Source organism: Podarcis vaucheri (genome assembly GCF_965113315.1).
Source record: "Podarcis vaucheri genome assembly, chromosome: 7".
NCBI classification, from domain to species: Eukaryota; Metazoa; Chordata; class Lepidosauria; order Squamata; family Lacertidae; genus Podarcis; species Podarcis vaucheri.
In genome coordinates, this window is record NC_138765.1 from 88,525,835 (window position 1) to 88,543,262 (window position 17,428).

The following is a 17,428-nucleotide window of genomic DNA, read 5'->3' on the forward strand; positions in this document are numbered from 1 at the left end:
CGCCCCCTTGGAGAAAAGGAGGGGAAACCGGGCAATGAGCGGGGAGTGGAGAGAGGGGGAAAAGCAGAAAGTTACTGGTTTGATGATGCTGTTGTTGATGATGATGGAAGGGAAAAAAGGACCGGAAATTTTAAAAGGTCAGAAGTAGTGAAATGGGGAAAAAGAGGGTTTTTAGACAAACCAAAGAGCAAATAAAAAGGAAAAAAGACCCTCGATAAAAGTGGGAAGAAACGGCAAGGAAATTTCTCTGCAGATCAAAGGCAGGAGCAGCCCCAGGGCTATGATCGCCGTGGGTTGGACTAGATGACCCTTGGAATCCTTTACAGTACTATGGGTCTACGATCTCTAAGCCTCCATGCGGACCCGGCGTCAGGGGTAAAGCCCCCCCCCCTCCAGGACCACCCCTTTTCCAGCTGCGCCTATGCCATCCATTCCAGAGGCGCTCGCCTGGGGAGAAGGACTCTTATTTTGCTGCTCTCCAGAATTTATTGCGCATCCACAGCACCCCCAGCCACCTACCCGTTTTTCACAATCCCCCAGAATACGAGGAGAAACCAGCCGCTACAATTCCCTGAATTTAAACTGTGGTGCCTTCTAATGAATCAATATCTCCATCTGGTGGTCGCCGCGCAATGCTCTCCAATGCAGTTATGCCACTGTCGCCTTTTCCCTGTCATCTCTGCGACAAATAATATTAATAAATATAGACCACCTTGCCAACAAAGGTCCGTATAGTTAAAGCTATGGTTTTCCCAGTAGTGATGTATGGAAGTGAGAGCTGGACCATCAAGAAGGCTGATTGCCGAAGAATTGATGCTTTTGAATTATGGTGCTGGAGGATGCAAGATCAAACGCATCCATTCTGAAGGAAATCAGCCCTGAGTGCTCACTGGAAGGACAGATCCTGAAGCTGAGGCTCCAGTACTTTGGCCATCTCATGAGAAGAGAAGACTTCCTGGAAAAGACCCTGATGTTGGGAAAGATGGAGGGCACAAGAAGGGGATGACAGAGGACGAGATGGTTGGCCGGTGTTCTCGAAGCTACCAATATGAGTTTGACCAAGCTGCGGGAGGCAGTGGAAGACAGGAGTGCCTGGCGTGCTCTGGTCCATGGGGTCACGAAGAGTCGGACACGACTAAACGACTAAACAACAACAAATAGACCACTTGAGGGTTTTTTTTTATTAACCAGGATTAATCATATCTTCTGAACATTGCGCTGATTAGGCAAATGTCGTAAGGAGGCCAAGGTTGATTAAATCTATTGGTCCTGCTAGCTTAGGGATGATGGGCGTTCTAGTTCCAAAAACAGCTGGAGACCCAAGTTTGGGAAACCCTGGTCTAAACCTACCGCTGGGGAGTGGGACTTATTCACATGGCATGGAATGAATTTCTGGGATCTGAATTAACTGGGGTAGTTGGCTGATTTTAGAATCTGGACTGAAGAGTCTTGTAATGTGCACCACTTATTTCAAAACATAGTAAGCTAGCCTTGTTGCGTTTGTGAGAGGGACCGATTCTGCCAAATTGGTGGGGGGGGGGCCGCAGAGACCTCAGCCACCAAGTTTTGCCCTGACAAAATGTGGTGATTATAATCAGGCACCACATATGGCTTTAATGTTAAATTTGCATCCCACCGGACTATATATGTCCAAGACAAATTAGGGTAGGACTCTGAATAGTTAAATCCATGGGTAAGCAAACTAAGGCCCGGGGGCCGGATCTGGCCCAATCGCCTTCTAAATCCGGCCTGTGGACGGTCCAGGAATCAGTGTGTTTTTACATGAATAGAATGTGTCCTTTTATTTAAAATGCGTCTCTGGGTTATTTGTGGGGCATAGGAATTTGTTGATTTTTTTCCCCAAAAAATATAGTCCAGCCCCCCACAAAGTCTGAGGGACAGTGGACCGGCCCCCTGCTGAAAAAGTTTGCTGACCACTGAAATCCAACCACAGACAAATACAGTGTACCTCCAGATACATTGCTGGGTGCAAAAGTGGAAGGCAGCTAAGCATCCTCTGCTCGTGAGCCTGCTGGACCACAACAGGAATCTGGACGCTGGCCCGGATGGGCCTGTGGCCTAAGAACGCAGCTGGGCTCTGAATAAGCACCTACCTTAAGGGGGTGCGAGACAAAAATGTTTTGTAACATGCCAGTGAATGACTGGCTTGCTCAACAAAATTGTCAAGGATGAGGAGGGTGGGAAGAGTGCAAAAAAGGAGATTTTTGAGTACAGTGGTACCTTGGGTTACATATGCTTCAGCTTACATACGCTTCAGGTTACAGACTCCGCTAACCCAGAAATAGTGCTTCAGGTAAGAACTTTGCTTCAGGATGAGAACAGAAATCGTGCTCCGGCGGCGCAGCAGAAGGAGGCCCCATTAGCTAAAGTGGTGCTTCAGGTTAAGAACAGTTTCAGGTTAGGAACGGACCTCCGGAATGAATTAAGTACTTAATCCGAGGTACCACTGTACACCAATCTTAGTCCAGGTTCAAAGAAAGCTAAGGGAACACACTGGGTCTTTTTAGGCAGGCGCCTCTGCTTAACTGTTTCTTAAGAATTAAAGGGAAATACTGATTTGGGAATCCCCCCCCCCTTTTCAAAACCCAGTAAAAACAAGTTAAAACAAAAAAGCACCAGTCCCAACTATATGAGACCTGCCCCTATAGTCCTGCTCTCTGCTTCCTATTATTGCGAGTGTATTTTTTGAAAATCAAAAATATTTATAATTGCAAGGAAGTACCGAAGGGAAAATTTTCCTAATATCGTATTTTCCGGCCTATAAGACAACTGGGCATATAAGACGACCAGCTTTTCCTGTTAAAATATAGAGTTTGGGATATACTCACCGTATAAGACTACCTCCACCTGCAGCCAACTAGAGGCAGCCCCCCAACCTAAAGCCCGCCAAGTGCCGCCAGGGGCAGAGCGCGCACCCCTCCACTGCCTCTGCCGTCGCAGCAGCAGCCCGAGGCGAGGCGAGCAAGCCCCGATCGGCCATCCAGCAAAGCGGTGCGCTGCGCACACCGGCTGGTAGTTCTGGCAGTTGTGGGGATGCCCAGCTCCTCGGAGCCCTGGCCGAAGCCGCGCACCACCTCACTGTGGGAAGGGGAGGCTGCCGCGGTTGCTGCTGCTTCGGAGGCGGCCAGAGATGGAGGTGGGGGACGGTTCTTACCATCCTTCTGCCCGTCGCCGTTCCAAGCCAGTCGCCACCGCCTGCCACAACCATACCCGGCCTATAAGACGGCCCCCGACTTTGGAGAAGATTTTCCGGGGTTCAAAAGTCGTCTTATACACCAGAACATACGGTACTTGTTATTTCAGAACATCACAAATAAGATCCAGGCTTTGCAAACTTAAAAAGAACTCAATGAAAGGGCAGCAGAGAGATGTGCCAACCTGGATTCACCGCTCTCTCACCAAAATAGGCACCTGTGACTCTACTTGAGTGAGCAAGTCTTTTGTGTCTTCTTGAAATGAGCCAGTGTCCTTCAGTGGAAAATGAACACTAAAAAGGAGAAGCCCTGCTGCTTTGGGGCAGGGGGACAATTTCAGGCTGTCAATCAGATCTGTTACTTTTTCCACAGACTCATTACCCTTCTTGAGCACCTTTGAACCAGGAAGAACCAGCAGTCGACACAAGTCTTTTGTCTGTTTGGACAAGCGTCCCTCCAGTTCAGTCTCCTGAAACAGGAGCAGCTATCCTTTCCTAGCCCAAGGGCTGTTTTCTTGTCAAAAGTATTTAATTTTTAAAGAAAAGCACAGCTCCCAAGCAGCCTTCAACCACAACAACCAGGGCCAGCTCAAGACATTTTGGCACCTGAGGCAAGCCACAAAACGCCTTCAAGCAGCGTGCCACAGCCGTTGCTGCCACTAGCAGCGGTGGCAGCGGGCAATGCATTCCTTGGGAGGCCAGATCTGCTGCCCGTGTGGATCCTGCTGCCTCACCTTGCCTAATGGGTGGGCTGGCCCTGACAGCAACTCTCCCCTCCTTCTGCTTTCAGCAGTACAGCCATCATGGCTAGTAGACGCGGCCAGCTAAAAGGATGCACTTCTTCAAACAGCGCATAGCTGGCCTGTGGAACTCTCTCCCACAGGAGGCAGCGACGGCCAGTTACATCCTTAAGGAGGAACTCCAGGGGGCAGTCAAAAGGAATTGGGCAAGTGAGGCAGTTCAGCCCCCTGCTAACCCAGTTCTCCCCACTGAGAGTGAGGTGGACACATATTGTTTACGTGTGGGGATCTGGTATTGGGCAAAGATTTCAGCGTCACCAAAAACACACACAAGTTTCTAGATCATATGATGGTACGGATCGGCTCTGAAGCTTGGTGAAACTGAAGAGGACTGGAGATCGGGGCTCTCGAGTCGGGTCCGCAGACATTAGTAGGGTGGTGTCCGAAGGTTTCCCCTGCTACACAGAGGGCCAAGCTAGGGACAGCACATGGGAGATTCCCCAACCAGAAGTCCCAATCTAAAAAAAAAAAAGCAGCTGCAGATTTGCATGCTTGATCTGAATTAGGCTGCAGCACAGGGGAGAGGGTCTAACCTTTTGCCTCGCTCTCTCAGGGCCCCAATCCAAACTGCCACCCCCATTGTGGCTGGTTTTAATAAAGGGAAGAACATGAACTCCAATCTCAGCATTCCCACGTCGGGCAGTTTGTTCTCAAACACTTAAAAGTTTATTTAAAACAAAAAAGGAGGAAAATCAATCATATTGAAGTGCCAACTTCCACAGTCAGTTCTCACAAATTGCAAACTACTCTGAGCAAGAGTTCAGATTGAATGAGAGCTCCATTTTCTTTCGCTCAGTACAGAGGGCAACGCTAATCTTGTTGACAAAAGCAGCAAGAAATGGGAGGGAAATAATAACCCGACTGTGAATTTTCCGCCCAATAACCTTTATTAGCAAATTAAGTACCCATGTAATTCCCCTCCAAAAAACGTTTTTGCAAATACTGGTCAGTAAAGAGACGAACGCCATTTTTGCCTCCCCATCTCAAATGCATGTTTTGCTCTGGCCAAACCCGGGCTCCCAAAAACACACACACACACACAAATGATTCCACCTTCTGCTTGCTTGGATGGTTGAATTCCTCAGCACAGATCACACAAAAACAGGGAGGGCGGCCATCTTCTTCCATTGCCCGCCAGAACACCAAGCACCATTCTGAGGGCGGCCATCTTGAGCTCACCACGCTGACTCCAGCCCGCCATGAATATCTGGCAACTCTCCCCACCCAATGACCCAATAAGCCTTCTCTTTTGGTTGTGGGCCAGCTGGCACGGTCCACAACGTTACAGGCCTGGTGGGCCAGGATTGGCTGCACCTTGAGAATTCAAGCAATGACAACCGGTCGCCTCGTGTTCCAAGTGCAGCCATTTTGGAAACCCCACCAGTGAAGAAGAAGCTGCGCCAAGTCCTGAGGGCGGCCATCTTGGAAACATGACTGGCATGGACAACACCTGTGAGGAGAAGCCTTTTTCTTAGAGGAGGAGAAAAGGGAAAGGAAAATTATTTATTTTTTTGCCTTTTGAAACAAAGGATTAACGGATCTTCTACCTGCAATTCTCTCAACAGCGCTGGGAACCACGGCAGTCTCCGTACTGTTCTGAGTGGCACCTAAGGGATGCCTTTCGTTCAAAATAAAAAGTTTTAAAAGGGTGTGCATGTGTGTATGTGGGAAGCTTCTCTATGAGGGGAATTTGTTAAAAGAGAGCGGGGCTTTTTTGCTTGCATGAAGGAGCACCAGATGGGGACCTCGACCCACTTAAGATTCCACAGAGCACGCCATTTCTAGCATGTCAAAGTTCCTCCTTCTCCTCCTTGGTCTTCTTCTGGAAGGAAGCAAGGATGTTCAAGCGCTTCTGGAGTTCCTCCTTCTTGCCCTCGCTCATCTTGTTCTCCTCAATGAGCTTGCTGATCCGGGAGACTTCGCTGGCGGCAAACTGGTCCCCCTGGGCGAGGATTTTGCTCATGACCTTGACGTACTGCTCCGAGGACTTCTGCTCTGTCTCCTTCGCCCTGGCCAGGAGTTTCCGCCCTTCTTCCAGGAGGGCTTGGCGCTCCAGCAATTCCGTGGCCCTCACAAATTTGCTGGCCAAAGTGTCGAACTCCTTCAGGCACCCCGGCATCCCCATGTAGATTCCCCGGCTCTTCAGCCAGCGCTGCAGGGAGCTCGCTTTGACCTGCCCAGGGTAAGGCAAAGGGTTGTCCAGGTCGCCATCTTGGAACAGGTAAAAAACCGGGTAAGCGTCTTTATCAAGCTTGTACTTCTCCCCCAGTTCCATGTTCAGCTTGTCACCATAATCTGCGAACAGAAGACCGATAATAAAACAGTAGGACTTGAAAATGGGGCTATGGCTGCCTAAGGCTATGGCTGCAATCCTACAATGCCCAATGGGAAACCCAAAAACTCATGCAACATGTTCCCAGACAGCTGGGCCACTGCCAGTATAGTCCATGATCAAGATTATTAAGTGTTGTTCAGAAACATCTGGAGAGCTGCGGTTTAACCGCCCTGGTTTCAGTGAATAAACACGTGCTAGTCTTTCTCACTGAAACCTGTGGGTTTTTAAAGTGTCAAAATCTGGACTGTATCGTTTTTCATTTTGAAATGTTCTAGACGCGGGACAGAGGAGCTGAGTCCTATACCCACACAGAAGTAAGCGCCACTTAATAATAATAATAATAATAATAATTTATTATTTATACCCCGCCCATCTGGCTGAGCTTCCCCAGCCACTCTGGGCGGCTCCCAATTGAGTGTTAAAAACAATACAGCATTAAATATTAAAAACTTCCCTAAAGAGGGCTGCCTTCAGATGTCTTCTAAAAGTCAGATAGCTGTTTATTTCTTTGACATCTGATGGGAGGGCGTTCCACAGGGCAGACGCCACTACCGAGAAGGCCCTCTGTCTGGTTTCCTGTAACCTCACTTCTCGCAATGAGGGAACCGCCAGAAGGCCCTCGGCGCTGGATCTCAGTGTCCGGGCTGAACAATGGGGGTGGAGATGCTCCTTCAGGTATACAGGACCAAGGCCGTTTAGGCCTAACTTAACTTAGTGGGGATCTCTATTCTGGGGAAGCACCATATTATTATTACAATTAATTCCTTAATCGCCTTCTAAACCACTGTCTCAGGGCGATTCACACGTAAAATAATTCAAAACAGATAAAACCACTCACACAAAACCAAATACGTTTAATGAAATGCTAAAATCCTGACCAGTGAACACATGGTAAAGACCCATCTAGCCAGTAGGGAAAGCCTGTCCCCTGTAGAGGGGAGAATTCCGTATCAGAACCCCCCTGCTTGCAATGGGAGATCACTGCTCACTTGCGTAAAATCAGGGATTCCCTTGGGCCGGTAAAGGCTTCTCCCATTTTCATAGCAAAATGGATGGGGGTTGTGTGTGTGCTTAGGAGACACCTGTGAGGCTGGCAAACAACACTTGTCACGCAACATGCCTTGCACATTTCCAGGCAAAGTGATGATGCAGAAAGGAGCATGCACAGACACACACACACACACACACACACACACACACACACACACCAGTCTTATGAATGGGGTGCTTCCTCAAAATACCCCATACCTCATAACTGAACACATTGCAAGCCTTGCAACCTCTCTCTCTCTCTCCAAATCCCCGCTCCTTTTAAGCAAACACACACACAGAGGGTTTCCTGCGATTCATTGGTGCAGTCAACACGAATAATTTTGCAAAAAGCAAATTTTGCAAAAAGCAAAACGCAATCAGCAACTTGCAAACCGGCAGGAGACACAACAAATTCTATGGCATGTGTTGTACCTCCGCTGTCATCTGCATCATGCACTTGACTACCAGCTGCTGAGAACTGCAGGTGCTCGGATCCATTGAGGCATCAAGCTGGCCACTTTGAGAACAGGATGCTGAGCTAGATAGCCTGATCCAGCAGCGAACTTCTTACGCTGCTACATTTTCTCCCTCTCTGATAAGGAGCAGGTAAATGGAATGAGAGTGCCCACCATTTTTGCAAGCTGCTTTCACCTCCCTGCAACCAAGTCCCCTGTTTCTCTAAAGGTCCAAGTTCGTCCACCCCATCACAAAAAAAGCAAGTTTAGAAATAATGAAGCACCGTATTTTTCGCTCCATAAGACGCACTTTTTCCCTCCTAAAAAGTAAGGTGAAATGTGCGTGCGTCTTATGGAGCGAATGCAGGCGGGAGGCAAGCGGGAAAAGCCCCCAAGAGCCAAACACGGCTCTTGCGGGGTTTTCCCTGAGGAGGGAGAAGGGCAGCCTGTCACTGACGGGCTGTCCTTCTCCCACCTCATAGAAAAGCCCGCAAAAGCAGTGCTCCCTTAAAGAGCGCGCAGCTCTTGCTGGCTTTTGCAGGAGGTGGGGGAATTCCCCAACCTCGTAGAAAAGCCCGCAAGAGCCGCGTGCTCTTTAAAGAGCCGTGCCTAGCATGTGTGCAGCTCTTGGGGGCTCCCCCCCCCGTCAGTCCCTTCTCCCTCCTCGGGGAAAAGCCCCCAAGAGTCGCACACATGTTCCACGGCTCTTGCGGGCTTTTCCCCGAGGAGGGAGAAGGGCTCTTGCGGGAGGTGGGGGAATTCTCCCACCTCGTAGAAAAGCCCGCAAGAGCCGTGCTCCCTTTAAAGAGCGTGCGGCTCTTGGGGGCTTTTGTGGGAGGTGGGGGAAGCGACAGAGGGCAGCCCCTCAGTCCCTTCCCCCACCTCCCACAAAAGCCCCCAAGAGCCACGCTCCCTTTCACGAGCCACGCGGAGCTGCCCTTCTCCCTCCTGGGGAAAAGCCTGCAAGCGCCCCACACACGCTCCACGCAGCTCATGAAAGGGAGCGCTAAGCAGAGCCTGGGATGCATACAGACTCTGCTCAGCACTCCCTTAAAAAAAAAAAATTCCCCCTTGCATTCCCCCTCTAAAAACTAGGTGCATCTTATGGTCAGGTGCGTCTTATGGAGCGAAAAATACGGTAAACACTGTGTTTCTGGCTGTGTGTAGCACCTTTTCTCAATCCACCATATAACATAAAAATCAGTAATGACTAGCCCCCTCTCCCATGATTTCCCTGCTCAAATCAAAATGCAAGGGAGTGGGGAACGTAGGAAAAATTCCTCCTGTGGACTGGGCAATCACAGGGGGAAAGGGGAAATTGAAGCCATGCCTGTCTCTTCTGCCTCCCTCTAAGCATCTTCAACATAAATTCTTTCCCTCCCCCCTGAAAAACAAAAATTTCAATATCTTAGTCAGTGAGTTTACTCCCTATTTCTTAATAATCCAGTTACAGATAGGTAGCCGTGTTGGTCTGCTATAGTCAAAATAAAAAAATTCCTTCCTGTAGCACCTTAAAGACCAACTAAGTTAGTTCTTGGTATAAGCTTTCGTGTGCATGCACACTTCTTCAGATACACTGTGTATCTGAAGAAGTGTGCATGCACACGAAAGCTTATACCAAGAACTAACTTAGTTGGTCTTTAAGGTGCTACAGGAAGGAATTTTTTTATCTTAATAATCCACAAGACCATCTCTCTCCCTCTCTCTCTCTCACACACACACAATATTCAGCAACATCAACCAGTTAATACAATTAAAGCTCTGCTAAACTCAGTATAGAGGACACGGGTGGCGCTATGGGTAAAAGACTCAGCGCCTAGGGCTTGCTGATCGAAAGGTCAGCGGTTCGAATCCCCACAGCGGGGTGCGCTCCCGTTGCTCGGTCCCAGCGCCTGCCAACCTAGCAGTTCGCAAGCACCCTTGGGTGCAAGTAGATAAATAGGGACCGCTTACTGGCGGGAAGGTAAACGGCGTTCCGTGTGCTGCGCTGGCTCGCCAGATGCAGCTTGTCACGCTGGCCACGTGATCCGGAAGTGTCTTCGGACAGCGCTGGCCCCGGCCTCTTGAGTGAGATGAGCGCACAACCCTAGAGTCTGTCAAGACTGGCCCGTACGAGCAGGGGTACCTTTACCTTTAAACTCAGTATGTTGCATCAGCCAGGAGGAAAAGATGTTTGCAGAGATTCAGGAGGAAAGGCATCATTCTGATCAGCTTATCCTAAGCAAAAAGCCTTGCCTCCTTTACTGGTGTTTGCACAGTGTTAAGAGATACAACAGTTAATCTGGCATCCATTTAAAAAAAGAAGGGAAGTAAAAGATAAATTTATAGACCTCATGATCTGTGTACAAGTCCGCCATAAGCATCTCACCTGATATCCCCACCTCGGCCACCAACAAATCGTCACTGGATTCTGAGCTTTCGGCCACCTTTTTGAACTCATCCTGCTTCTCTCCGTAAGGATACTGGGTGTCAAATTTCACCAGCACAAACTTGTGCTTCGGGATCACCTAAAAGGAAAGCACCACAAAAGCTCTGAATGTGCACTGTCTGGAAGCGATCTGGTTTCCAAAGTCACCTGCAAAACACCTGGGGCATTCTGACTACTGAACATCTAACCTGAGGCTGTCAGTGGTCACTCAAGCTTTACAACTGGGATGGGGAACCTGTCCCCACCCTGCCTGTCTCCCTCAATAATGACTGGGCAGTAAGTCCCATCATCCTTGACCACTGGTCATTGATGGGGAGTGGGAATGGTCCTTTGGAATTCAGCATGCGCTTATAAAGAGAGAGGCACTGTGGGGCTCCTTCTCAAACACCAGTGCTGACCCCCAACTCTAGCTAAGTTCCTAGATCTCCAGAAATAATTTAGTCAATTGACTCTAGATCTTAAAATATCTTTTTTTTCAAAACCACACTTAATTGAAATTCATAGAGAAAAAACCCTAAATAAACAAAACAACAACAAAAAAACAATATTGTGTAAGTAATCTTATATAAATTTACAAATACAAATTAATTCAGTCTTAAAATATCTTCAGCTAATAGGATTCTGTGTTATCGTTGAAAAGCAGCTGTTTAAAGCATTCAAAATTTCAAAATTGACGATATGAGAAAAACAGATTAAAACACGTCAACATTCTACATTGGTGGGTGTGTTTGCCTAAATAATAATAATAATAATAATAATAATAATAATAATAATAATAATAATAATTTATTTATACTCCGTCCATCTGGCTGGGTTTCCCCAGCTACTCTGGGCGGCTCCCAAAGAATATTAAAAACACAAAAAACATCAAATATTAAAAATTTCCTTAAACAGGGCTGCCTTCAGATGTCTTCTAAAAGTCACATAGTTGTTTATTTCCTTGACATGATGGGAGAGCGCACTACAGGGCAGGCGCCACTACCGAGAAGGCCCTCTGCCTGGTTCCCTGTAACGTCGCTTCTTGCAGTGAGGGAACCGTCAGAAGGCCCTTGGAGCTGGACCTCAGTGTCTGAGATGAACGATGGGGGTGGAGATGCTCCTTCAGGTTTCCGGCTGGCACCAAAAAGAGGACAATGAAGGCGCCTTTCAACAGGCAGTGCTTTTAGGATGCTGACTATCACACTAAAAGACTGATTTCTTACCAATTCAGATACAGGTATTATGCAGCACTTGTGTCAGTTCTGTATACCAAAGTAGTTGAATGGGCATTTATGCTGTAATGCAATCTCACAGGTAATCTGGTCCCCAGTTGCTACTGGCTTTATATACTAATAGCATACTGTATTTTTTGCTCCATAAGACACACTTTCCCCCCTCTTTAAATCTAAGGGGAAATGTCTGTGCATCTTATGGAGCGAATGTGTGGTCCCCTGGGGCTGGGGGGGGGGACCTGGGCTTCCTCTGCCAGCCCTGACCTGCTCTTTGGGGCTTCGAGTGGGGGAAACCCGGGCTTCCCCCGCCAGCCCCACCAAGGTCCTGAGCAGCTCTGGGGTAGCCCACGGAACCTCCGCAGGGCAGCAGGGAGCCTTCATCCCGCTACCCTGGGGAGGCTTCGCACGGCTATCCCTGGCTTTTGCGGGAGGTGGGGAAAGGGACAGAGCGAGGCTCTCTCACTTTCCCCACCTCCCGCAAAAGCCCCCAAGAGCCACATTTTTTTCCCCTTGAATTCCCCCCCCCAAAAAAGTAGGTGCGCCTTATGGCCAGGTGCACCTTATGAAGCGAAAAATACAGTATATGTCACATTTCCAGTAATGCACTGAGCCATGACATTGGTCCATCTCGCCAGCGTTGCCTACACGGACTGGCAGCAGTTCTCCAGGGCCTCAGGCCGGAGTGGTGCCCACCTGAAACCCTTCTACCCGCCAAGCATCTCATTTAAAATGCTATTCTAAGGTGCAATCCTCATGTGAATCTGCAGAGTTGGCTGTCAACTGAGCTCATTTTACAGAAGGGTAAAACAGGCTATTCTCCAGGGATAGTCCCATTTAACAAGAAAAGAGCAAAGGGAAATATGATGTTTGCATGGAGGTGGGGTTTCTTGCTGCACCTCACTTATCGGACAGAACTGCTGCAGGGCACAAAAGTGCAGGATGTGACTTGTCTGGAGTTGCACAGTTCCCAGGCTTCAGGCGGAGACGCTCCAGTTCCCACGCCTCTGAGGCAGCCTTGCTTAATTTTGACTTAGCAAGGTATTAAGTGCAAAATGCCTGGACTCTGCTGCAGAAGTGCTGCGTGTTTAACAGTAGGCTAATAAAATTTGAGCGGCTATGACTACACGCAAACGTACTCTGGAAATGCAGCTAGCAAGATAGGAATCCTAAATTCTTTTCCAAAAATTACTAAGTTGTTGCACCCTGGAGCTTCCATTCAATTCCTCAGCATAATAAGCTCTTCAAGCAGGTTGAAATTGAAGTCAAGCACACGTGCATTAATACCCCTACATATAATCTAACATATATGATCTAGCAGGGGTGCACAGATGCTATGCTCATGGGATCTGCTTTGTTTTTAACTAGACTCCCAGGAGACCCATTGAGTAGAGCTGGGAGCAAAAGATCTTTCATTCAGAATTATGAGCCCGGGAATTTATTTTGAGTGGCAGAACTGAATGGACCTCACAGTCCTTCCACGCACAAAAATCCATTTCTGGTTACCTCCCCTCCCCTTACTTCTTTTCAGAAATGTAATTTAGGGCGGGGGGGTGGGGGAGGTTTGTAGCTCAGTTGGTCAGAGTGTGGCGCTGATAAGGTTGCTGGTTTGATCCCCGCATAGGACAGATGTATATTCCTGGGTTCCTTCTACAATTATATGATTCGACGATTAGACAAATTAATGGAAGAGAAGAATAAATTAAAAAATTGTCCAGTAGCACCTTAGAGACCAACTAAGTTTAAGACAGAGCTATTCTGCCTGGTTTTCAATTTGAACTTAGTCTGATCTTTTATTCCCCTTCCTTCCCTCCCCCTCCCCTTTTATGAGATTACCCGCTCTGGGATCCCACAGCTAATTCTCTCAGGTCTCCTCGCTGGCCCAAATAGGACTAATTTAGCCAGGTAGCCCTGGTGATCAGCTAATGTTTATTGGCTGGATTTCACCCCTAAATTGATTTTTGAATTCTGAATTTATTGTTATTCACATTTTATACTGTATTTTATGCTGTTTTTTGTTGTTGCAACAATTACGTGTTTTAAATTTGTTGTTAGCTGCACTGAGCCCGGTTTTCTGAACCGGGAAGAGCGGGGTATAAATAAAAATTTATTATTTCTTTATAGAAGTTTGTTCTGGGTATAAGCTTTCATGTGCATGCACACTTCTTCAGATACCTGAATGAAATAGAGAGGGCTACTGATGGCTTCTACTAGCCAATTGGCTATGCTCTGGGCTCCACAACTGGAGGCAGCAAATCTTCTGACAACCAGCTTCTGGAAACCACAGAAAGGAAGATGGTTCTTGTGATCAGAAGCTCCTTGCCGGTTTCCCAGACACCTAGTTGGCCACTGCAAGAACAGGATGACGGACTAGATGAGCCATTAACCTGACCCTGCAGGATCTTTGTATGTTCTTAACGTTTTGCTGGAAGAAGAGGTCTACTGCTGGCTGGTAAAGGGACCCCTGCCCATTAGGACCAGTCGTGGCTGTCTCTGGAGTTGTGGCGCTCATCTCACTTTATTGGCCGAGGGAGCCGGCATACAGCTTCCAGGTCAAGTGGCCAGCATGACGAAGCCGCTTCTGGCGAACCAGAGCAGAGCACGGAAACGCCGTTTACCTTCCCGCTGGAGCGGTACCTATTGATCTACTTGCACTTTGAGGTGCTTTCGAACTGCTAGGTGGGCAGGAGCAGGGACTAAGCAACGGGAGCTCACCCCGTCACAGGGAATCGAACCGCCAACCTTCTGATCAGCATGTCCTAGGCTCTGTGGTTTAACCCACAGCGCCACCCGCGTCCCTATATATTATATACTATAATATATTACATTATATATTACAGGAAAATAAATTTTCCATATCAAGAGGAAGTACACCTCTGAGGCTAGGAATATACAATGGGGAGGGTGTGTGTTGTGTATGTGTATTCAAAATGAGTTGCTGGGACTCTTAATTTCTCTTGAACCCATTTTCCACCCACCACTCCAGGACTGATCCTTCCATATGCTTGCTTAGAAATGAGCCCTCTGCACATTCTCAGGGGTACTCTCACTTCATTTTGCTCAGGGGAGAAATCCTTGGTGCTGATTCAGGAATCGTGCCCCTCCTCACCCTGGAAAGCAAAGCAAGTTTGCACTGCCCTTGTCATCCACTTGGACAACCATGATTGGTGACTGTCTGAAGCCACCTCCCTCGCCTGGGTGGAGCAAGGAGACAAATTTTGCAATTAAACTGCAGGTTGTATATCAGAAACTAAGGGCAGAGAAAGAAGTGGGAGTGAAACGCCCCACTTGCAATACTTGTGGAGTTACACAGGAGTAAATTCCACTGAAGACAGTGGAGGTTAGTTCTAAGAAAACAGGCAGAATAACTCCTTCAGGTTCCCCAACAAAAACACAGGATATTAATGGAATATCAATAATAACAGTGGTATAAAGGCTTTATTTTTAATCTAATCCAATCCATTGAATCAATCTTGCAATCTACTGCTATCAACATGCATGATTCTGTATGATCAGATAACATAATTTAAGACAGCGGGGCTAAAATAATTCAGGGTGAGATTTATCTTGTGTTCAGAGGCCTTTTGTGTCCTGAAAATGTGATGCCAAGCTAGTGTGTGCAAAAAGCAGGCCTAAGACCTGGGTTCAAATCCTCCACAGAGCCCTGAAGCTCACTGGGTGACCTTGGGCCAGTCTCTCACTCTCTGCCTAACCTACCTCACAGAGTTGCGGTGGGGATAAAAGGGGGAGGAGAACTATCCATGCCACCTTGAGCGTATCCTGGATGAAAAGTGGGGTCTAAAAGCAATAAAATAAAAATAAAAACCTACCGCAAATACTGCATGCGCGGGGATTCTCGTTAGTATGGCTGCACCTAGCCTGTTTCCAGGTCGCCTTTGTCCTCTCCAACACCCCCTCCCCTTTTTCCTGCTTCATGCCAACGGGCGCGTCCCCTCCCCCCCATAATCGAGTTGGACTATGCCCTCTGCCACCCACTAATATGGGGAGGGGGCGTGTTGCGCAGCTGATCCCTTTTCAGGCGCGCCATCCCAAGCAAGACAGCAGGCGCGATGGGCAAATCGCTTTAACCAAGAAGCAAATCGGGCGCGCAACGCCGGACTTTTGCAAATGCAATTTGCAATTTTGGGCATGATTTGAGAGAGATGCCCCTATGTCCGCCGAGAGGAGGGAGGAATCGGAGCAGAAGCCCCCCCCCCAGTTCATCCTACCCCCAAAAAGCATGCAAGTGTCGTTTCCAGCATCACCCCTCCCCTTAAGAAAACGAAATAAAAGGCAATTTGCTCTACCTTGTAGAAGGTGATGGCATCGAGGGGCAGGGCGCCGTTGGTGTGCAAAGCGCAGCTGCTCTCCAGGGCCAAGCAGAGCAGCAGCGACAGGAGCAGCAGGGCGCTCCGCCGAGGGAACCCCATAGCCATGGCGACCCGGTGCATTTCTGGGCGAATGTGGAAGCTTCTACAGGGAGGGAGGGGCTTTGCTGGGCATGGCCACGTGACCAATCGCTGAATTCCCTCCCAGGCACTTCAAAGGGCCGCCTCATTTAAGGCGGGGGGGGCGTGGCGTGCGTGATTCCTTTTTTTGGGGAGAGTGTTGCAGAGAAGGGAAGCGGGTGGCGCTGTGGGTTAAACCACAGAGCCTAGGACTTGCCGATCAGAAGGTCGGGCTCGGTCCCTGCTCCTGCCAACCTAGCAGTTCGAAAGCACGTCAAAGTGCAAGTAGATAAATAGGTACCGCTCCGGCGGGAAGGTAAACAGTGTTTCCGTGCACTGCTCTGGTTCGCCAGAAGCGGCTTACTCATGCTGGCCTCATGACCCGGAAGCTGTACACCGGCTCCCTCGGCCAATAAAGTGAAATGAGCGCCACAACCCCAGAGTCGGCCAGGACTGGACTTAATGGTCAGGGATCCCTTTACCTTTACTATGTTGCAGAGAGGCACGGCTTTCCTTTGCCCCAGGATCCAGCCCGGGCAACCCATGTTGCTTTGCTCATGCCTTCTCTCCCGTCTCCTGTTTTGCAGCAAGGAAGGCCCACGCTTGCAACGCAAGGTTCAAGCAGCATGTGCAGAGTGCATGTAGTTGTTTAGTTGTGTCTGACTCTTCGTGACCCCCTGGACCAGAGCACGCCAGGCACTCCTGTCTTCCACTGCCTCCCGCAGTTTGCTCAAACTCATGCTGGTAGCTTCAAGAACACTGTCCAACCATCTCGTCCTCTGTCGTCCCCTTCTCCTTGTGCCCTCCCTCTTTCCCAACATCAGGGTCTTTTCCAGGGAGTCTTCTCTTCTCATGAGGTGGCCAAAGTCTTGGAGCCTCAGCTTCACGATCTGTCCTGAAGTGACCTTGGGCTGCTGGGTGACCTTGGGCCAGTCACACTTCCTTGAAGTCTCTCAGCCCCACTCACCTCACAGAGTGTTTGTTGTAGGGGAGGAAGGGAAAGGAGAATGTTAGCCGCTTTGAGACTCCTTAAGGGGAGTGAAAGGCGGGGTATCAAATCCAAACTCTTCTTTCCAGTGAGCACTCAGGGCTGATTTCCTTCAGAATGGATAGGTTTGATCTTCTTGCAGTCCATGGGACTCTCAAGAGTCTCCTCCAGCACCAGAATTCAAAAGCATCAATTCTTTGGCGATCAGCCTTCTTTATGGTCCAGCTCTCACTTCCATACATCACTACTGGGAAAACCATAGCTTGAACTATACGGACCTTTGTTGGCAAGGTGATGTCTCTGCTTTTTAAGATGCTGTCTAGGTTTGTCATTGCTTTTCTCCCAAGAAGCAGGCGTCTTTTAATTTCGTGGCTGCTGTCACCATCTGCAGTGATCATGGAGCCCAAGAAAGTAAAATCTCTCACTGCCTCCATTTCTTCCCCTTCTATTTGCCAGGAGGTGATGGGACCAGTGGCCATGATCTTAGTTTTTTTGATGTTGAGCTTCAGACCATATTTTG

The 17,428-nt window shown here is 48.6% G+C and overlaps 1 protein-coding gene across 1 annotated transcript; it reads right to left on the minus strand.

Moving 5' to 3' along the window:
• Positions 1-4,878: 4,878 nt before the first annotated feature.
• On the minus strand, positions 4,879-15,955 carry ERP29 (endoplasmic reticulum protein 29). The gene is made up of 3 exons (XM_082230552.1): positions 15,780-15,955; positions 10,205-10,343; positions 4,879-6,309 (listed from the first exon to the last, which is right to left on the minus strand). The coding sequence occupies exons 1-3, from the start codon at positions 15,921-15,923 to the stop codon at positions 5,804-5,806; spliced, it is 789 nt and encodes a 262-aa protein (XP_082086678.1). The 5' UTR covers positions 15,924-15,955; the 3' UTR covers positions 4,879-5,803.
• Between the last annotated feature and the right edge of the window lie 1,473 nt (positions 15,956-17,428).

Bases quoted from the DNA above. Each gene is read 5' to 3' on its own strand.
- ERP29 (XM_082230552.1), bottom strand. From the start codon at position 15,923: ATGCACCGGGTCGCCATGGCTATGGGGTTCCCTCGGCGGAGCGCCCTG. The intron at 10,344-15,779 runs GTAGAGCAAATT...CTTTCCTTTTAG, and splicing joins ATGCCATCACCTTCTACAAG to GTGATCCCGAAGCACAAGTT. The intron at 6,310-10,204 runs GTGAGATGCTTA...TTCTGTTCGCAG, and splicing joins GGCCGAGGTGGGGATATCAG to ATTATGGTGACAAGCTGAAC.